Source organism: Lepidochelys kempii, chromosome 1 (assembly GCF_965140265.1).
Source record: "Lepidochelys kempii isolate rLepKem1 chromosome 1, rLepKem1.hap2, whole genome shotgun sequence".
Classification (NCBI taxonomy): domain Eukaryota; kingdom Metazoa; phylum Chordata; order Testudines; family Cheloniidae; genus Lepidochelys; species Lepidochelys kempii.
In genome coordinates, this window is record NC_133256.1 from 300707059 (window position 1) to 300729787 (window position 22729).

At 40.9% G+C, this 22729-nt stretch overlaps 1 protein-coding gene across 6 annotated transcripts in view; it reads right to left on the minus strand.

Annotated features, from left to right (window-relative positions):
* Positions 1-6095: 6095 nt before the first annotated feature.
* The window catches only part of DOCK4 (dedicator of cytokinesis 4), a 434135-nt gene continuing 417501 nt past the window's right edge, over positions 6096-22729 (minus strand). For 3 of the 6 annotated variants that reach the window (XM_073328104.1, XM_073328103.1, XM_073328107.1), the window contains 5 exons: positions 22442-22609; positions 17493-17565; positions 13551-13664; positions 12437-12498; positions 6096-9348 (listed from right to left, as the gene is read on the minus strand). In XM_073328104.1, the coding sequence (XP_073184205.1) occupies positions 8929-9348; positions 12437-12498; positions 13551-13664; positions 17493-17565; positions 22442-22609 (837 nt within the window). In that variant the 3' untranslated portion in view covers positions 6096-8928. Of the gene's footprint in view, positions 9349-12436; positions 12499-13550; positions 13665-17492; positions 17566-22441; positions 22610-22729 lie in introns of those variants that run through there. The other 3 variants (XM_073328106.1, XM_073328105.1, XR_012156797.1) reach the window with 2 other exon arrangements.

A 22729-nucleotide genomic window follows, 5' to 3' on the forward strand; every position in this document is an offset into this window, starting at 1 on the left:
CTCCCAGAAGCATTTAAGCTGGAATAAGGTAGGTGGCCTACTCTACTATAGTATAGATACTATACAGTTTTTACTATACTGGGTTCGTTTTTTTCATTAGAATTATTTATCCCCTCCCCCCCCCCAAACCCCCCCCCCCAAAGCCCCACAACTCTTTCCACAGCTTCATTCTCTGTTTCTGTGTTTTTGGGTTGACTGAAAAAATACTTTACTTCATTATCCACCTGTGAGTGGGTGAGCTCCCACCTAGCAGCTAGAGTCTGAGGTGGCAGCCTCATCTAGTGGTAGGGGAACCCGGGCTCTCCCACTCCACCAGGTTCTGACCCAGGGCCCCTCTTGGGCAACTGTACGAAGCTACCTGTGGTCCTGCTAAGTCCCTTCCCCTGGTCTTTTCCTACTGTACTGTCCCTCCTTGGGGTGCCCCTGGGCCTCTGCAGGCTGGGGAGTCCTGGCTTCATGCAGCAGTCCTCCTCCTGGGGATACCCTTCTGACATAGTCCCTCCATGGCAGCGAGTGCAGGTTGAACTCTCTCCACCTGCCACCTTGCTATGCTGAAGAGATTCCCTTGTAAGCCCTTCCCCCAGCTGAAGCATGTCCAGCTGGGGTGAGGCTTCCTAGATTCAAAGTTGTTCCTGCATCCTTATCTCTTCAGTGTGAGTTTATCTGCTCCTTATTTTGACCCTCCACCTCCAATTCTCCCTCCCTTCCTTTCCTTTCTTCCCATAATTTCTTTTATGAAAGGAAAACCAACAGCATCAAATTAGAACTGCATTATCAAACTCCTTTGGTCATTGTGGTTTCTAAATTAGGCACAGAAAGTTTACCCATTGCACCAGGCACCCTGGATGTACAGCAGTTTGCAGAGGTGGCAGCCTGTGCTATCAGATGCAAAGTGTTCCATATTAAAATAATCCACAACTGAGAATTTTTACTGTTTTCTTCACCACTAGCATGAGAGGAATGCCACTGCCAAGAAATAGTCACTCTATGTAGCTGACGATGATTGAACATATATTGAGGCACGCAGGTCTAAACCTTCAGTAGGTGATTCCCAGACCTCTCTCAATGTTTGGTCCACCTAATGTCAAGGTTGTACATTAATGTTTACAAAAACCACCAATCAATGTAGTTTGCTGAACTAAATATCAGTAAACAACTGGGTTAAAAGCACAGGGACCTTATAAGGACACCTAATAAAAATTATGGCTGTGGTTTATAACAGTGGCCCAGATTAGCCCGTCTCATACTATATCCTGTGTGGAGGATAGTGCTGGGAGGAACTGTCTTTGAGGGTCCATTTGCAGAATTCTATTCATATTCTCTTATTGGGCTTTAGTCCCTCCACTGTAGAAAAGCCATGAAGCCTACAACTAAAGCTGCCAAGTCTGCCTGGATCCACAGGGATCTGTGGGAAGCCACAGCCATCTATGCAGAGCTCCTTTATTTTGTAGATTCCAAGGGCAGAAAGAATGATTGCGATCATCTAGTCTGACCTCCTATATAACACAGGCTGTAGAAGAATTCGTAGAGCAGATCTTTTAGAAAAACTTCCAATCTTGATTTAAAAATTGTCAGAAATGGAGAATCCATTACAACCTTTGGTAAGTTGTTTCAATGGTTAATTACTCTCACTGTTAACAATATTTCCAGTATGAATTTGTCTACTTTCAACTTCTAGACATGGGATCGTGTTACACCCTTCTTGAAGAACCAGTTATTAAATATTTGTTCTCCATCTAGATATTTCTAGACTGTAATCAAGTCACTTCTTATCCTTCTCTTTGTTAAGCTAAATAGATTGAACTTCATTAGTATATAAGGCATCTTTTCTAATCTTTTAATCATTCTTGGGGCTCTTCTCTGAACCCTCTCCAGTTTAGCAACACCCTTCTCGAATTGTTGTCACCAGAACTGGACACAGTATTGCAGTAGTGGTTGCACCAGTGCCAAATACAGTGGTAAAATAACCTCTCTATTTCTAATCAACATTTCCCTGCTTATGCATACAAGGATTGCATTAGCCCTTATGGCCACAGTGTTGCAATGGGAGCTCATGTACAGCTGATTATCTACTATGTTCCCCAAATCCTTCTCAGAGTCACTGCTTCCCAGAATAGAGTCCCTGTCCTGTAAGTATGGCCTACATTTTGTTCCAATTGTATACATTTACACATTTAGACATATTGAAACACAAATTGTTTGCTTGTGCCCAGTTTATCAAGCTATCCAGATTGCTCTGCATCAGTGATCAGTACTCTTCATTATTTACTACTCCTCTAATTTTTGAATCACCTGCAAACTGTATCAGTGATAATTTTATGTTTTCTTCCAGATAATTCATACATATGTTAAAAAGCATAGGGCAAGACCCCTGGGGGACCCAACTAGAAACACATTCATTCGATGGCTGTTTATATTACATTGAGACCTATTAGTTAGCCAGCTTTTAATCCAATTAACGTGTGCTATGTTAATGTTAATCAGTCTAGTTTTTTAATCACTATGTCATGAGGTATTAAGCTTCCACATGAGCTCGGGCCTGCCAGTACCCTGGGTGTATTGGAGTGATGCTTCCAAATAGCCACCCTGGCCATGCCTGACCCTGCCACCTCTGGATCAGAGAGGCTGTGCAGAAAAGATAATAAAGTCCAGGCAGTAGGTTTTTTTTTTTTTTTTTTTTAAAGGAAAGTTCCTTAAGGCCTGAAGAGGAATGATGTGATGTGCTCTCTCTCTCTCACTCGCCACCCCCCCGCCCCGCAAATTCCTTCCTGGCCCACTCACTTACACGTACCTGTCCACCCATTCCTGCCTGGCCCCCTCAGTCTTTGCCTATTCTCTCAGCACCAGTCACTGGTACCATTTAAAGAGGCTTCTCTGAGGTCTAGGAATAAGGGGAATGAGTCCCTATTTCCATATGGTAGAGGGGAAAAATTCTATTTGCAGGAGGCCCCCTCTTTATGCAGATCTACATTAAAGGCAGGATCTGCATTAAATTTAAAGCTAAGGCTACATTTTTATGAGTGAAATTCACTCCTGTGCAGAGGGCCACCACAAGGCCCATCAACATCATTGGAAATTTCACTGGAAATTCAGGCAGGCCAGTCCTCACTTACAGACAACCCTCAAACCTGAAGCAAATACTCACCAGCAACTAGACACCACACCACAGAAATACTAGACCAGGAACCAATCCCTGTAACAAACCTCTTTGCCTTCTCTATCCCCATATCTACTCTAGTGACACCATCATAGGACCACACCAGCCACATCAGGGGCTCATTCACCTGCACATCTACTTATGTGATATATGCCATCATGTGCCAGCAATGCCCCTCTGCCATGTGCATTGGCCAAACCGGACAGTCTCTACGTAAAAGGATAAATGGACACAAATCAGACATCAGGAATGGTAACATACAAAAGCCAGTAGGAGAACACTTCAAGCTTCCTGGACATTCAACAACGGATTTAAAAGTAGCCATTCTTCAACAAAACAGACTTCAAAGAGAAACTGCTGAGCTACCATTCATTTGCAAATTTAATACCATCAATTTGGGCTTGAATAGGGACTGGGAGTGGCTGGCTCACTAGAAAAGCAATTTTCCCTCTCTTGGCATTGACACCTCCTCATCAATTATTGGGAGTGAACCACATCCACCCTGACTGAATTGGCCTTCAGTATTGGTTCTCCACTTGCAAGGTGACTCCCGTCTCTTCATGTGCCAATATATATTTATGCCTGTATCTGTAACTTTCACTCCATACATCTGAAGAAGTGGGTTTTTTACCCAGGAAAGTGTACGCTCAAATAAATCTGTTAAGGTGCCACCAGACTCTTCGTTGTTTTTGTGGATACAAACTAACACGGATACCCCTCTGATAACTGGAAATTCAGAGAGCTAGCTTCTGAACTGCAGTGTACTGCACTGCTAAAAAACTGGCCAGTTCATATTGCACTTACCACTATGGGATCCCAGATACACTCTGACTGCCTTATTTGGAAGTAAGACCATCACAAGTGTTATACAGATGTTGGTTAATATTGAAAAGCAATCATGAAACTATTGACAACAATTTTAACTGGGTGTTTGTACTGTGACACTGACAGACTAGCTCAGGCCAGAGCTTTAGGCCAATTCACTTGTGTGTGACTATCAAAGGCGTTAAATATATTAGTATATATTCAGGCCAATTCACCTGTGTGTTAATAGAGATCAGAGGCAATGTTAATTGTATTGTTTTTGCCTATGTTTATCCTGTTGTTTACTATTACATTACATTTACATTATACATACCTAGTAATTAAATAACCCTAGATCAAACTGTGTATTAATGTAAGAGTGTATCAAGTGTTAGAACTTCATGAAAACTAATGGAATGTTACTTGTATTGTTTTCACTTATCTATTCCTATTATAATGTAATGACAAGCATTTCCATTATGTATATCCCTGTAACTAAATAACTCACTGAATGCAAATGAAGAGAGCTAAATTCAAAGAAACTGGCCATTGTGTGGGTACAGACACTTCTTAGATTGTTGCCTGTGAAAAGAAGCTATAACTACTGATTCAAAGAGAGATCCTTTATCTTTGGACTGTTTGGATTCTAACAGGGTGGAATAACTGAATGAGAAGACAGAGATCCCCAGTTATTCTGGGTATCCCTGAGAGACTTCTGGGAAACTGGCAGATTGCAACATCTCTACTATCATTTTGGACTTACAAACTTTGACTCACATGTTATTATATTTTACCTGCTTTAACCATTCAGTAACTCTAATTCTTTTTTCTTAGCTAATAAACCTATAGTTCTTTTACTGTAGAATAGACTGCCAGCGTTGTCTTTGGTGTAAGATCTGGAATACCAGTTGATCGGGGGTAAGTGACTAGTCTCTTGGGACTGGGAGCAACCTGAGGTGATGTGATTTTTGGTTTATGTGACCATTACCACTAAGTCCAATTTATCTGGATGGCAAGATAGGCTAGAGAGCCTAAGGCAGTGGTTCCCAAACTAGGGGCAACGCTTGTTCAGGGAAAGCCCCTGGCGGGCCGGGCTGGTTTGTTTACCTGCTGCGTCTGCAGGTTCGGCCAATCGCAGCTCCCAGTGACCGTGGTTCACAGCTCCAGGCCAATGGGGGCTGCGGGAAGGGCAGCCAGCATGTCCCTCGGCCCATGCCACTTCCCGCAGCCCCCACTGGCAGAGAAAGGCGAACCGCGGCCACTGGGAGCTGCGATCGGCTGAACCTGCGGATGCGGCAGGTAAATAAACCGCCCTGACCTGCCAAGAGCTTTCCCTGAACAAGCGTCGCCCCTAGTTTGGGAACCACTGGCCTAAAGGGACTGTCTGTGGCTCCATGATAAGACTAGTATAATGATCCAGGCGTTCACATTTGTTACTGGTTTGGTGAAATCTAATTATAGAACATACCACCATTTTGGAAGGGTGACCATTTGTCCCGTCTTGGCCAGGACAGTCCCTTTTTTAAGCCCTGTCCCGGATGGCCTGATTTTTTTCCCAAAAGGAGGCATTTGTCCGTTTGCTCTTGCTGATTTGATCAGTTGGCAAGAGCAAACAGGACAAATACTCACTTTTGTCAAAAAGTGGGGTGTGGAGGGGGTGAGAAGAGATTCCAGACCCCCACAGTGGGGAGGCAGGGCTGTGGGGGCAGCAGTGTTCCAGCACATGTGGGGGATCCCCCATTTGCACAGGGGGGGCCCTCAGGGTTCCAGCGACCGGGAAACAGCCTGGCACATGGCAGGGGGGAACGACGACACAGGATTACAGTGACGGGCAACAGCATGGCGGGGCCCTCCGGCGAGCAGCTGGGGGTGTCCCATTTTCTCTTTCGGAAATATGGTCCGCCTACATTTTGGGGTATCTGCCCTTGTTTTCTGACAGTCTGCCCTGAGACAGGCACTCACATTTGAGAGTCATTCCAGACAGCATGACAGGTGCATTATTGGATAATGGGGGAGTGTTCTTATTCATCACTTGCATTATTTTCTGAACTGCTTAATGTCACTAATAAGTCATAAAACTACATTTATTCATAATGCATAAAATTGAGATGAGAGCTTTATTTATAGTAGCCTTTCAAGCTCTGGCTGTTGTAGCATACGTAACAAATTTCAGACTGCATTTCTGTAGAAGCCAAGACGAAAAGCTGATCTACAGAAACAATTTGTCAAACCTGGCAAAGCAGAAAATGCGTCAGCTCCTTTTTACAGCACTTCACTGTCATTTTTTTATGGTCTCCTATTGTTCAGAACGTTCCTGATGTCTTGGTTATAAAAACAGGGAGTTCAAATTGCCATAAATTAACCTAACTCTTACAGTAAATTTTACAGTCCTCCATTGATCAGAAGTGCAGGTGAATGCCCTCCAAATCTTTACTGTCTTGGCAATTGTTTCACAAAGCCATTACAGATCCGAGCAAGGAAAGGACTAACTCAATCCAGGAGATTTTTAGAAGAAAGCAAGCTGAAGCAAAGAAGGCAGAAAGTAGGTTATAAATCAGTTTGTCATGAAATTAAACTATTACGTGGAAAACAAATTATACTATAAAGATTAATCAAGTAACTTTATTCTGCAGCAACCTATATGAGCATCTGGGTAAACAGAAACCTCATGAAATGTTTTGCTGCAAAGCTGACTTCAATAATATATGCAAATGATAAATTCAACAATTCTGCTCACTGCCAGAAATAAAATAAATGGCTTCAGGAGCAAACAACACTGATTCATACTGTGCTCAAGCACTAGACAACCAATCTATTAAACTACACAAGAGAAAAAAAATCAAAGCAGCTTTGTTATCTTACTTGTGACACCTTAGTTAAATCTCAGGCATTACCTCTTTATACTAGCATAAATATGTAGCCTTCTACATCTTTTATAATGTGGTTACAGACACAAAAATGTTATAGTCAAAAACAAGAGCTAGTTCAAGGAATTTCAGACTTCAAAATAGGCAAGATACAAAGCTAAAATTCATATGTTCCTTTTTCAGTTATGAATACTTTCACTAAAACATAAATATTTTAACATATATTAATTTTTTCTGACATTCAAAATTGTAAAGTCAATATGGCAGAATTATTGTTAAAAGCACATATGTACAAATATTCTTTTTTCCATACATAAAGTATTTGGCATAATTATAACAATCTTACTGCATACACAACTGTTTGCTTCTTTTTTCACATAATGGTACGCTCCTCATTAAAATTAACCAGTTATGTACAAAAATACTTGAACATTTATTATAGAAAACCTCTATAGCTACCATCAACAGCACATACCTGCTGAAGGTTTCATTGAGAGAATATAAAAAGTGGTCACTTTCTTCCAGTTAAGCAATCAACAAAGCAAACAATTAAAATCAACATGAGCTTCCCCAAAAAAGGAGAATATTTTTAACATGATTTAAAATACAGTTCATAAATCTGTTGTCAACCAAGTGTTAAAAACAGTAAGAAAAAGAAAGAGAGCTACGAAAAGTACATACACAAGGTGCTTTTTCCACACTCCTACGACTGGGCATTAGCTTTCCATAGCTTTACGGATGCTATCTAGTGAAATTCAACCTAGAACTGTCTACTACATCTTCCTTCAGTAAAGATGACAATGATCAACTAAGTTAAAACAAAACAAACAATAACAAAAACCTCCACTCGTAAGAATATACATGAAGAGCTGTTAGGAATTTTGCTAATTTGTGCAGAATTGTGAATTAATGCCCTGAATCTTTTAAAAATTTACTGATACATACCCAGTGATTCTTATTCTTTAAATTTGTTCACTCACTGCATTGATTTGATACTAACCAGTATCGATTCTTGTGTATCCTTAGTAACGGGACACATTCATTTGTGCCTCTAGAATATCTGGATATTTGTTCTTCTGGTACAGAGGGTTTTTTTTTTTTAAGTTAACTTTCAAAGACAGGAGAAAACCTCCAACTAACTGTTAATGAGATTTTTTCCCCCTGTATAGGCTAACTGAAAGAGTAAAGGTAAATCGCACCATAAAAAGAAAGAAGTGCACCAGATACAGAAGATAAGCTACTGTTATAGGACTAAAGAGCTTATCAACAAACAACTTAAGGGGGGGAGGGATAGCTCAGTGGTTTGAGCATTGACCTGCTAAACCCAGGGTTGTGAGCTCAATCCTTGAGGCAGCCATTTAGGGATCGGGGGCAAAAATTGGGGATTGGTCCTGCTTTGAGCAGGGGGTTGGACTAAATGACCTCCTGAGGTCCCTTCCAACCCTGATATTCTATGATTCTATGAACTTAATTCCCAGAAAGGTGATCTACACTGAATGAAATGTGGATATTTGTTACTCTTAAAAAGCAACACAAAAGTAGTATTTTGTTTCAAGAACTCACTCTAACCCATGTCCTTACAACTTTTTACTGCGGGGTAACTTGCATTAAAACCCCTCCTCTTCCTCCGCCACCACCACCAAATTGACCAACCTGTTCATGGGGAAAGGGGAACAACTTTCAGCCTACTTGCAGAAATGTTCTAGCCTACAAACAATGTTGTTAGAAAGCGTGCATTTCTTTCTCGTGATTAGCTCAGTTAGCATAGCCTACATTTTGTAAAAAGCATACAATTAATGTAAATGAGAGCTTGTGGGGTTTTAGATTTAATTAAATTATATTTTATAAAAATGAACATAAGATATCAAAAAGCTATGCATCCATATTTACCACCTTGAAATTAACAAAATTCTCTCATTCATGCTTCCTGTAATACCTGGCAATCAAAATTATTAATTTTATTTAATAATGTGCAACATAATATTAATAAGCATTTAAAAGAAAATTGGGTAAAATATTAAAGTGCCTACACTAAATGTATTTAAATATTATTTCATAAACGGTAAAGAAGTCATTGCAAGTACATATAAAAGTGACTTCTTATAACTGAGACACTTTCCGAGGAAGAGGCCTGGGCCGAGGAAGCTGTTCAGTCCTCCGGCTACTGTTTTCCTGATTGTTGGGCCGCGCCAGCAGGGGTTTGGGTGGCAGTGCTGGTGGATCTGCAGTGATAGGGATGGAGAGGCTGTGAGGTAGCGGAACAGGCCGTCTCAAAGTTCGTTCATAAACGCTGTAAGGTGGCGGCGTTTTACTTTCTTTTCTCATTGGCTCCTCAGAAACACTGTAGTTTGGAATAGTCTGTTCACTCCCTTGACTTTCAAAGCCAGAAGTTTCTGATGTGCTGCATCGGCTAAGCGAAGAGATTCCACTGCTGTAACTTCCTGACAAGACTGGGGAGTTGGATATGAGCCCCGAGGAATGACATTCCACTGGAGATGGGGTAAATGATTGCATGGATCCCTGCAAAGAAGAAAAGAGAAGGATTCATGTGAAGGAGAATTAAGAGCAATGTTTCTCCGTGAACACTAAAAACCCGGGTAGATTTTTTTTTGGCACAGGTTCTTGGGGGCTTGATAAATGGAACACGTATTTATGGTTGAATTAAGATCCAGTAAAAAACAAGTCAAAGCTTGTCTATAGAATGCTTATATTTTCAAACTATACATCAAATACTGTTCATGTCAACAATTTATTTTAATGGAAGTAAGCTATATTAAAATGATGTATTCCTATCATCAGTCTCCGGAAAAATCTGTCAGTGTTTAAAAAGAAAACGTTCATAGTATTGACGATGGAATATGTATCCATAGCTTGCAGTGTAACTAGTAGCACGGTGCCCTCTACTGCCAGAACACTGTATCTACATCACATTCAGTACTGCTACTTCAGTCTCCGGTTTAGAACGTATTTACAGCTTTCCTCCCATTTTTTGCAATGAATCATGCTGTAAAAAGAGCACACATGAAGCAGTGTTATATCTAATATTACATGTATGATTTTTTTAAAATTAACTACTTAATAATTTTGTAACACAGGAATGATAGCTGTGTAAATGAGAATAAACTTTTATTGAATTCCCCTGCATTTATCAGTGCGGTGTTTGGTTTCAGGTCCGTAACTTATTACCAGATACCATTAACAGTGCAGGTAGCTTCAAATTCTCCAGTGTGCATCAATGCTATTTAAAATTTTTAGCATCTTCTGCTTGTAAAAGCCACAGGACTTCCAGGATTGGAAATATACTCAAATCACCATCACCAGCCTGGTTTAGAAGTATTGTTTGCCCTAAGCCAAGTGGTGATGAGCCAGCTCAAGCTATTGTATATGTGATAAATATTATTTACTAAAGATATTATCCACTAAGATTCTCACTCATGAGTCCTAGCTCCTCAGCACAAGATTGGTCGAACTCCCTCAACTCTTAAAAAATATTTATCCTCAAGAACAATAGTACTGGAGTAGAATATAAGACAGGCCCTCTATTGGCAGTCATGTGCCACTGTCGACACCTGAAGTCAGAGGTATTGAGTTCTTGGTCCTCAGAAAAGGCGGAGCCTCCCCCATAAGGATGAAGACAACAGGTTCTGAGAGAGGGCCAGGATCTCTCCCATGTACTCCTGTTGAGGCCTCCAAATCAAGGCAGCTCCACATTATGGTTTCCAGATTTCCCCTTTCTACATTCATGTTGTAGAAGTGGGGAGAGTGAATCCAGCTTTGCTGGTTCACTTGTAATCTTTTGCAAGGATATTATGAAGCCTACTCAACTTCAAGGCTCTGCTTGATTCCTACATTGGCAGATATAGGATTTGTTGGCCGAGGCAGACCGGTTTTTGCACAGATGACGACACTCAAACGTCAGTGCTCTTGGGGCATGAAGTTCTATCCTTGATGCAGAGCCTATATCGTGCTACCTTATGTCATTTTTCTATTGGGATATTTCTGAAGCTTCTTACTTTCCAGGAGTGAGAATCCTGTCAGTGAGAATCATTAGAGAAGGGAAAAATACCTATAATTATAGTTTGCTGTAGATTTTACTCCAATAGGTTTCTTATGCATTTACCCCACATAGAATTTGGGGATTTTTAGAACTGGTTGAATTTTTTTTTTTTTTTTGAAAACAAAAAACCAAACCTGTTTAAAATTTTCACAATCTCTTTTTTACTGTTACTTTTTTCTCTCCTCAGCTCTAGCGATCTTTTATTAAAGTGTCTTAGTGCTTGTACTTTGTTTCTGTTTTTTCTCTGGAGCAATTTTTTCAATGATGATTAAATATTTTTAATTGGCCTCTCCTGGGAACTCTGCCGCCGACATAAGTGAAGGATCGGACTTGCAATGTTTGTTGGGCAGCATTAATACCAGGCAGGGGATGGTGCACAATGGTCAAAGAGGGGACATGACACACACTACTCCATTACTGCTATCCTTGTGGGTCAAAATTCTTCATGAACTAACAGAGTTTTGTTGGTCAGACGCTAAGGAGTTAAGAGACAGGAAGGAAAATTTTAGCAGAACATCTTCAGGGAAGCAGAATCACAGTAATTTTCCATTTTTGATTTTGATTTCTTTACAGTAGAACAGCAATTGTACTGAATTGTGAGGAATTGAATGTGTTAGGAAAGGTGTAGACTTCTAGTGATTTGCTGACAACTTAGTTTATCCTAAGCATTTTTATATAATGCCCATCACTGCAATAATTAGGCACCAGTAGTATACTGTCCATTAGAATCTCCTTATTCTCCTCTGACTGTCCTGGAAGTTAAGAGGCCACACACTACTACAGGCCAGAGGCTCACAATTCTGATGAAGAAAGGAATGAAAGAAGCTTGGGTTTGAAAACCTGTAAGAAATATTATTAGTTTTTAATTATGACTTACTCATAAACTCAGGACGTATTATTATTAAAGCATGAAATATACAACAACAAACACCTGAAGAGATAAGAAAAGACACTGCACATACAAAAGGTTTTGCTAAGTACTAAATACGTTAGACTTATGCTAGCTAGTTTGAGAGACAATCCAGACACAGCAGACTCAATCCTCAGCTGAATAGTCGTGGAGGGAACGTGGATCTAAAACAACTTTCTGTTCCTCTGATCTTGGGCTGGCTGGTGCTCAGCTGCTCTGTTCCAGACTAGGATCAGACAGCTGTGAGCACTGCAGTGGAGTGGAGAGAGGTGCTTAGAGCTGGCTTTATGCATCCCCACCCCATGTCGGGGGAATTCTTGGCTGCCCATCTAGGGACTGAGTCAAAGCCCACTGAAGTCATTGGAAAGATGGAAAAATTTTCATTTACATCAATGGAATTTAGATTAGATTCTTAGGGGCAACTTCCTCAGGCAATGCAAAGGGGCTGGAAGAAGGGCCAAAGATTGAGTCCAACATATGGCAGAGGAAAAATGAAGTGGGTTTTACTTAATTGTCACTGTGGGCTAAGAAAGTTGGTGTATTCTGGAAATCCTGCTAAACTGCTTCCTTCAGCCAATATAAATTAAAAGTTATGCACCACACAACATAGACTTAACAAGGCCCACGGAATAGGCCAGTACCTTCATTGGAGATCTGCCAGCAGGAGAAGGGGAAACTGAAGCCACATGCCTTGCTGGTGAAGCTGTGAAGTTAGAAAGGTTTCAATTCAATTTCACAGAAACTAGACATATTTTAGAATGCCACCCTCATGAAAACCGTAAATCAAGTTTATCACAGAAATTCTACCAGATACAAAAGGTCACCAGTATGTTTAGATGGTTCACAGGAAAAAAAAAAAAAGATACAAAGGTATTCTTGGGAAAGCGTTGTTAATGAAAAAGAGATGATCCAATTTTTACTACCCAATACCTCCCCCTGCTCCATTCTGTGCATCTTGCTCAGAGGCTGTGCATGCTTTAGAAGATTTCATTTGTTTTCAAAGTTATGCAAAGGTTATCTTACAAGAGAATACATACAGCATGAAATATTTATGCACTCATCTCCCCTGGCAATTTTTACATCATTCTAAACTAACTGGCAACGTGATTGAAAACATTTCCTTATCATGCTTTCTTCCCCTCCCTTTGCTTTTTCTTTTAAGGACAAAATTCTATATGTATGTGTTAAAGAAGCAACAACACATGACAAAACATGCTTCTGTCAGAAGCCTGAAGGTCCATGGTGTATTGTGAGGCATGAGGATAAATGGAAAATATCTTCAATCACTTGAAAATAATCATACTTAAAGTAGCATTTAAATATCTTTTCTTTTAAATTGACAAATGATTTTTGAAGGGCAAACTGGTTAATGAAACTGAAACCATGGACTTACATGACAGCCTATACAGCACCACCCAATAAGATCCTTCTTTTCATAGTGCCCAGTTTGTGATTACTAACCTCTAACCATCGTAAGGTCAAAAGACAAAAAAAATCAATACTCTCTTTTGGTATTAACATGTTTGACTCTAATAAGTCATTCAGTGAAGATGCAGGATATTGAAAATGGAATGTTACAAGAGTACAGAATGTTAACAAGGTGAACAACTGCAGTTCTACAGTCTTCCATCCACAGCAATCAACTGATAAATTAGCCTGCCAAGGGAGTTAAGTGTTAATCACAGTGGAAAGAGTCAAAACTATCAAGTAAATCATTTTGTATTGGAGGATGGCCTGAAATGTTCATATACTCACCAGTTTGTGTGGGTCTTGGTGGCACAGGGGGAGACATAAGCTTTCCACTTTCTGACATGTTCCTGGCTTCTTTCCCATTGTCCAGGCTCCAGCTGCTGGGGGTGGTGTTTACAGCTGGAAGAGAATGACAATGCTGACACATCTGCTAATATTTCCAGCTCTCAATTCCAACCTCTCCACCTTTCCTAGATCCATGAAGATTACAAATATGTAGAGTTAACATGTTAACCAACTTAACAGCATGCCTGAAAAAACTTGCATGATTACAATAGCATTTCAAAAAGCACTTAAAATCATGCATGTTAGACTCCTGGCCTGCTTAATGTATGTACGTGGCCGATAGGTGAATTTGAGATTGTACAGCAAGTTGGACCTTATCAGCAGTAGCAGCTGAAAGAGCACTCTGGTGCTTTGCACACGCAGATCCAGCTACAGAGAGAAACAGACTACGATCCCATGAATACGGTCAGGGCTAGTCTACACTAGAAGCACTACATCAGGTGCAGCTGCACCGATGCAGTTGCGCTGCTGTAGCACATCTGGTGAAGACGCTCTATGCTGATGGGAGAGCACTCTCCTGTCAGCATAAGTACTCTGCCTCCTCGAGAGGCAGAAGCTAGTCAGTGGAAGAGCATCTCTTGCTGACACAGCGCCAGTGTGGACAGTGCTTAGGTCGCTGTAACTTGTGTTGCTCAGGGGGATGACTTTTTCACACCCCTAAGCAAGGTAAATTACAACGACTTAAGCGATAGTGTAGACCTGCCCTCAGATTCCCTCTGTAACAGGCTCCCTGTTTAAAGAGTTCTATGTGGAATGAAACAGACTGTTCCTAGGCAGTTTCTTCTGAGTCGCTTTATATATGGAAAGACTGGAGAAGGAAACTGACTAGAATTCCAGCCAATATTCCCACAGAATATCTTCAATTTTAACACACTTCTGTTGCTCTGGTATAGACAAAAAACAAAACAAACAAAAGAAACCAACCCAACCAAAACAACCGAGAGAGAGAGGGAGGGAGAGAGAGCGCGCAAAGTGGAAGGGGAGAGGAACTGAACAAAAATACATAGGCCGATGAAGAGAAGAAATAAAAAAGGTTAAAATACATTAAAAATAGCACAAAGCAAAAAATGGAGTGAGGGTAGCATATGACCCTTACTTTGTATCCATGGTCCAAAGGTTCTAATTAAATATGTAATTTTACTTGGTCGCAGATGACTTTGGCACCCTTGACTTGTATAAGATCACTGTTTGGTATTTATCGGTGTCATTTTTCAGGGCTTGTGCATCTTTAATTGAATTGTAGTGCATGGAATAGAGATTACTGCACAAAGCATAGAATATTCTCTATGACGGGAAGCAGAGAGGTCTCATACTATAATGTTCTCCACACTTGTCTGACAAAAAGACATTTAACACTGGCAGGCCCAAAAGAGATCTTAAAAATTTCAGTTTTCCTTAAAGCTACCCTCTAGTTAATGAAAAATCTACGACCTTCAAAAAAATAAAGACTACAGAATTGGTAGAAGCCCTTTTAAGCTGAACCATCTGTTGACAATACATTCAAAGCACTTCCAACATATAGGGAGCACAAGCTCTATCTATACCATTCTTCTCTTTGCCTGTCCTCCATACTTGTGTGCAAACATGGTATTGAAACACAGCAGGACCTTGTGCTCATTTACAAGAATGGAGTGAAAGTTAGAGTACAGTGTTAATGTTATTCACTATTTCTATTGCAGTACATTTAAGGACTACCACATTCCTACTCTACCAGGCACTGTACAAATAACACAAGGATTTGTACAAACAACACAAGGATAGTCCCTACCCCAGAGATCTTACAATTTAGAAAATACAGAACAGGGAATAAATACACAACTGAGGGGAGCGAGGTGTGTTTAAACCAGTATCCAATTGGTTTCTATAGTCATGTACCCAGATGTTCATGTGCCCAGATAATAATGACAAATCTGATATTGGCACGAACCAACCTTGACAGTAATCCATTTGCAGAAATATTGCTCATAACCTGTCACTACATTAAAAAACAAAACAATGACAAAAATTTCCTGACATTTTATTATACTTTCTAAAGCAAAAACATTTTATAATTTGTTCCCTGTAGATATTACAAAGAACTAATTTGTAATGAGTGAACAATTTTATTCAAGGGGGGGTAAATAATGAAATTGTTTGCTTGGAGAACAACTAATTCATGAACTAAATTAAAACAAATGTATTTAAAGCACCAAAATAAGATTTCTTGTATATTTAATTTTCCAGTCCTAATACCCAGGATTCAGGTTTACCTGGCAACTTACCATTTACATTTTAATATTCATTTGTTCGTAAGTACACATAACATATATTATGCTTTTAATAGGTACCAATTAAAATGCATTCCAGTGAGAACATTTTTATCAATCTATCTTTTTGACTAGTTCTTCTGAGGAGTGCTTCTGCAGTAGAGGGTTGACCCTGAGAGCAGGACACAGTAATCAGCCTATTTCCTAAAAGACCATTTTGTCTTTTTATTTCCTAATATGTAATAGAGACATTTAACATATTGATGGTAACACGTTACTTCCATCTAGCAGCATGATCTGTCCTTACTTTAAAAGTGACCAGGTGGGCATGACCCCTGCTAACTGGCTCCCTAGGCTCCAACCTTGTGGTTGAGTAAACTCCCTAAGATGGCCAGTTCTTCAGCTCCCAGACCAGCATAATTGAAATTCTGTAAAGACCAAAATATTTCTGCTGCCTGGACATTTTGGATTTTTTGGTCCCATGAAAAATTCTGGTTTTTGAACTTTCATCCCGATTCAAGTAAAAAAATATTAGAAAACTCAATTTACTTTGCAGGATGGAAATTCTACTTCCTGGTCGGCGCTAGTTATAATTTTCTTTTGAAATGTCTGATTTGAATTAATCTGTTTTACTGTAAACCATTTGGAGTGTGTCTGTATATTCCAGAGTGATTTCAGTGAAAAGGTTAGTGCTCTGTGTAATTACGCCAACAATACAGAAGCATCCTCATTTATATTTTCTTTATAGCAAATAATGGATGTTTCTTATTTACTTTAATATGGTAAAGATAATTAGATCTAGTTCCAGTAGCATTCCAGATATAAACATTACTAACTATACGTGGGGAGGAGCAGCGGTGAATTATGTATGGCTAAATGGGAAATGGATGTATCAAACTTCAGGGTTGCCTCCCATCCCAAGGCAAGATCATCTCAACCTCCCCTTTAGCCTCCAGATGAACATGTATCTTTCTCCCACTTCTGAGCCTTTAAACTTCCTCCCAAGTGAGCCAGTCCAGCCAGCTCAAGACCGTGCTAGCAGGCAGACAGCCAGCAGCAATGCCTTGCCATCTGCTGCTCCATCACTGACTCTTACTACCTCCTGTCTCCTGGGCCCTTCTGAATACAAGGCTCAGATCACAGGTACACTGTCTTGTCAACTGTTTGAAATGGGCCATCCTGATTATCACTACAAAAGATTTTTTTTCCCTGCTTAGAACAGCCCACCTTAATTAATTGGTCTTGTTACAGTTGGTATGGCAACACCCATTTTTTCATGGTGTGTGTGTGTGTGTGTGTGTGTGTGTGTCTTCCTACTGTATTTTCCACTGAATGCATCCGATGAAGTGGGTTTTAGCCCACAAAAGCGTACGCCCTAATAAATTTGTTAGTCTCTAAGGTGACACAAGTACTCCTCGGGGTTTTTTTTTTGCTGATACAGACTAACACGGCTACCACTCTGAAACCTGTCCCTTTCTTGTGAAGCACTTTGAGATGTATGGATGGGACGTGCTATATGAGATCTAGGAACTATTATTATTCACCAGCCTGTCAGGAGGAGTGGCATTCTAGAGTGACAACTTTAATTGTATCTTCACTGATACCCAGACTGGCAGTGGTACAGGATTCTACTCACCTTTCTCAGGGCCAGACAGGTTAGGATCACTTCGGGGCAAAGCACCATCTCCGATATGATTAAACAGCATTCTCTGGAAATTCAGAACAGTGCATTTTATGGGAAAAGACAATGGCAATCCAATGACCTTTTAAAATACAATTACATTAGTTTTGCAAAAACAAAATGTTCAAAAGAATTTGGCCCAAATTATTTAAATAAGGAAAATGATCTTGAAAACTGAGGTAATCCAAATATATGTCTACAGAGCTGGTAGTTTTGTATGTTTGTTTTTTGTTTATTAAAGAGGCATATTGGGGTAACCCCCCTGATAACTTAAAATTGTATGGAAATGGGTAGAAAAAAATTGAGATTAATTCCTCCTTTTCGTAAATGTGTACATATTGGAATAATTTGAGACAGTTATTATTTATTGGCTTTGGCAGTATATAAAGCAAGTTCCCTGCTCCATTACAATTACAACTTAAGGCCCAATCCTGAAGTGAAATCTGTGTGCTTTGACTTCAGTTGGATAGCAAATGGGTATAGAGGTCCATTTGCAAAGATTTCATTGTAGGATCAGGATCTGAATTGGATACCAATATTTGGAGATGTCTAGGATGTTGCTATTTCCTTGGTACAGGGTGTTTTCCTAATTCTGCCCAAGATCTGACTCTTCATGGTAGCAGGGTTCCTTAGCTTTATAGTGGGTAAGAATTATCCCCTGTATTGTGGCAATTCCCTCCTACCTGAATATTGATTACTACAGAAATCATAGGAATACAATGCTATAAAATTATTCTAAGCTCCTAGGTGTTTCTATTAGCAACATTCACACAGCACATTCCACTTTTTGGAAATCTTTTTTGACATTAAATAACAGGAAAATAAAATAAACAGCTATTCCCACAAATAACTCAGATCTAATTTTTGAGGAAAATCTAAATAGAGTGCTGTGTTCTGCAATTTAAAGGCAGATCAGACCAACAATTAGTGAGGGAAAACCAATCAAGCCTGTTATCACATCTTCTTCCAGCATTAACTACTGCCCTTTGCCAAGAGAGTGAGGCAATAAGTAAAAAAAGAATCTGGTTTCCTTTCTGAAGGAAAAGTCCAGGGGCTGAAAAAGCACTGAAGTCACTAGTAGGGATCAAGGAAGCAAATTCATATGAAACACAAAGGAAAGAGGATAGATTGAAACAAAGAATGACAGTTATGTAGTTTGGAATGCTGTTGTAGCTGTGTAGGTTCTAGGATAAGAGAGAGACAAGGTGGAAGAGGTAACTTTTATTTGGCCCAGCTTCTACTGATGGAAGATACTAATATTTGGTTATGTCCAGGATGTTGAAGCTTATCAGGGCATCCAGGAACAACATCATAACCAGCATCAACTTCCTGGATGCAACAATCAGCTTCAACAATGGAACCCTACAGACAATTATATACAAGAAACACACGAATCACCACACCTACCTTCACAGATCCAGTAACCATCCCAAACACACCAATAAATCTGTTATCTACAGCCAGGAACTCAGATCCATAGAATATGCTCCAAAGATAGACCTTTAACATCCATATAACTGCCTTCATCAGACAAGGACACTCCATCAGAGAAGCAGATCACATCATGGAATGGGCCACCCAAATACCTCGAGAGAACTTGCTTTGATACAAAAACAAAAAACAAAACAAAAAAACCCCCCAAACCCCCCACCAACCGAAAACCCACCCAAACAAACCCCCAAACTCCAAACGCACACCCCTGCTTGTCACCTACCAACACATACGGAGAATCATCAAACAATTACAACCCATACTTGATCGCATCCTGAAATAAATCTTTCCGAAACTCCCCTCTTCTGGCCTTCAAACAAATCCCCAACATCATCAGAAGCAAGCTTCCCATAGACCAGGACACACCAATTCAAAGCAGCACCACACCCTGCCAGAACAACAGATGTAAAACCTACAGACAGAGGCTGATTAAGTTCTCCTGGGGCCCTGGGCCAGAACAAGTGGAGGGGCTCCGGTGGCAGAACTGTGGCCCCGCCGCACCACTTCCGCCTGTGGTCCTGCCCCCATTCTTTCCCTTCTGCCTGCAGCCTCGCTCATGGTCCCACCCCATTCTGCCCCTTCCCCTGTAGCCCTGCTCCTGTTCCACCCATGGCCCCACCCCATTCCACCCCTTCCCCTGTGGCCCTAGCCCTGTTTCGCCCGTGATCCCGCCCCGCCCCACTGTGGCCCCATTCCCCTGTTTGCTCCTTTTGGCTCCCCCTCACTGAAGCCCCAAGACCATAAAAGCTCTATCCCCACACCACAGCCCCAGCCCTGAAGCTGCGGCAGGAAGCGAGAGCTCCTCCAATCCTGGGGCTGCAGCCAGGGTCCAGGCACTCAGACTTTCCCCACCCTGACCCCCAGGCCTTCTGCCGGGACTAGGTCCGGGTGCTCGGGCTTTCCCTGCCCTACCCCACCTGCTTGGTGCGGAGATAAAGGAAGAAGGAGGCATGCCTCAGGGCCCTATTTCACCCTGGGGTGTTCGCTACTTCCCATCACCCAACACAGATGTAATGAGGTTAAGTGGTGTCCATATAAAATAAGAACTACTAATTATTCCTCAAGAAAGGCTTTTAATGATTTTTACTACAATAACAGCATAAACAAAATAAAAAAAGGAAAAGCAAAGACCAGCACTGAATGAGAATTAATACAAAAGGCAGATTATATTGAAGACAAGTGCCAGTACATGTAATATTGTGAACCATTTGCGAGTTTCTGAACAGTGACATTACATATGCTGGTCCTGGCAGGCTACAATCAAAGCCCGGAAGACAACCATAAGTAAAGCTATTATTTACCAGCTTTATATTCCTGGTTATGCTTCAGTTGGCCGTTTTCCACACTGGTCAGGTACAGACAGTCGAGACATGCACGTCCCTTTGGTTCAGGGAGCGTGGGTCAGGTTTACCGAAAACACACACACACACAGAGTCCCGTGCCTTCATTCTTTTTATCTGATCTGATGGCTGTGTTTTAGAACAGACCAACCAATCAGGGTGGGCCACATTGGTTATGTGGTTGCCCTAGTTGTATAATTGATGCATATTTAATTTTTATGTCCAATTGTTAGTTGTTCGTATAATTGAGGCCTAATTATTTTCTGTAGCCAATTAGATCTTGAATGTGGGTAATTTGGGGTTGATAAGTACATAGGAGTCAGCATAAATTGTTATCTGGTTGCAGTGTGTCCTGACCAGAAGCCACAAGCTTAAGCTTTGTTTTTGCAAGGCTTACATTTTTAAGTATATGGAAGTTTGAGGCCAAACAGTTGCAATACTTCTATTTCGTTCAAGCTTGATAAGACAGTTGTTCAATTTATTCACACCTGGCGCTTCTGCCAGGGACCAGGGTCGGAGAACTGGGGTTTCCCCTGCCTACCCCACGGCTTCTGCCACGGCTCTGAGCTTCTGCTGCCCCATGGCGGATTTCTGCTGGGGTCCCATTTTTCCAGGGCCCCCCGCAATTGGCCAGGGCCCCTGGATAAAGGCTCAATGGGTCCATTGAATAATCTGCCATGACCCACAGACTTATCTCCACCGCTAAGGTGATTAATGCCTGACACGACACGCAAGATCCATGGATTCTAGGCATGCCTAACACAACACGTGGTGTATCTCATCCAGTGCATCAAATGCCCCAACAACTATGTGGGTGAAACCAGACAATCACTTCATTCTTGAATGACCTCACACAAAAAAATGATAAAAGACAAAAACACCCTACCACCTCTGGGCAAACACTTTTCACAAAGTGATACTCCATATCTGACCTCTCAGTCCTCATCCTGAAGTTCATAACTCTGGTAAACAAATGAAAATCATGGTCTCAATAAACACTGGGTGTATGGATCATTAAAACATTTTGTAACCTACTAACCTTCTTTTTTTCTATGACTGCAGTGGTGTTAATTCATTTTAACCCACTTCATTTTAAGGAGTTTCTTGCAACATGTGCTAACCTCTCATGTTTAACAATCTGTCCCACCCTGTATTTAGCTGTGACACTCTGGTTACCTTTTCCAGACCTGAAGAAGAGCTTTGTGAAGATTGAAAACTTCTCTCTTCCACCAACAGAAGTTGGTCCTATAAAAGATATTACCTCACCCACCTTGTCTCTCTTATGTAGGAGAAGGACTCCAATCATGGAGCAAATCAGGACTAAAAAAGACAACAAACCAATTACAGGGGCAAGTGTCTATGGAGCTTTTCAACACCAACAATAGGCATTCACATTCTTCATATGGAGAACAGGTAAGAGAGACAAGGCATCACAACCCAGCCAGAGACCAAGCAGCTAGAACTGAAAGGTAGTCAGTAGATGGATTGATGTAGTCTTAAACAGCCACTCAAGGCAGGAATACTTGTCCAATACTTCTGTAGCTTGGGTCCTACTCAGTCCTTGTAACTTCCTCAAATGAGGTGCTCTGGCAGCATAGGATTTGAAGAACAGGCATTTCCGTTTGTGCCTCTTCTTTTCAGGTTGAAAGACAACAGTATAAATTACTCTTTCACTTGGTGACAAAGAAATCCAGGGAGTATAGTGTGAATGCTCTGATGGAGACCCTGAATGCAAACTAGTGCTAGAATAAAAGTAGTAGGGACTAGTGGCCGCATCAGTATCTAATTTTTATAAAGTGCTAAGGATATCTCTCTGTAAGGAGTGTGAGGATTTGGCCTTTAAAATCTCTCAAGAGTGAATATTTTTTCTGATGATAGAGGGTTAGAACTGTATTTTCTGAATATGACCCATTCTTGCTATCCTGGAAGGAAGGGGCTCTGAGAAGGATACTTGCCCCTTTTCCTAGAAAAAAGTTAGAACCCCTTTAAGGACATGAGAGGAAGAGGGAATAGTTGAAACTTCCTGCCTTTGAAATATGCTTCTTTGCATGAGAAAAGTAATTTTCTACTTACCCTGTCTGGGGACACTGAAGGTAGAGATAGATTGGGAGATTTTTCTGTCAGGTGAGCCTCTGGGAGAGTGGAGATTGGGCATAGCGGCTCCTCACGCTCTCTTGGTGAATCTCTGGTACAGCGCGGAACGGAGGCCGCATTCCACTTGGCAAAGCAAGAGTTTACAGGCTGGGAGCAAAAATGGCACAGTTCTTTCTTTTTGGCTGACCGAAAAGCCACTTTACATACAGAACATCTGCAGGTCTTTGCTCTATGCAGCTTTGGCTGCTCTGCCATTTTGAGAGTGGC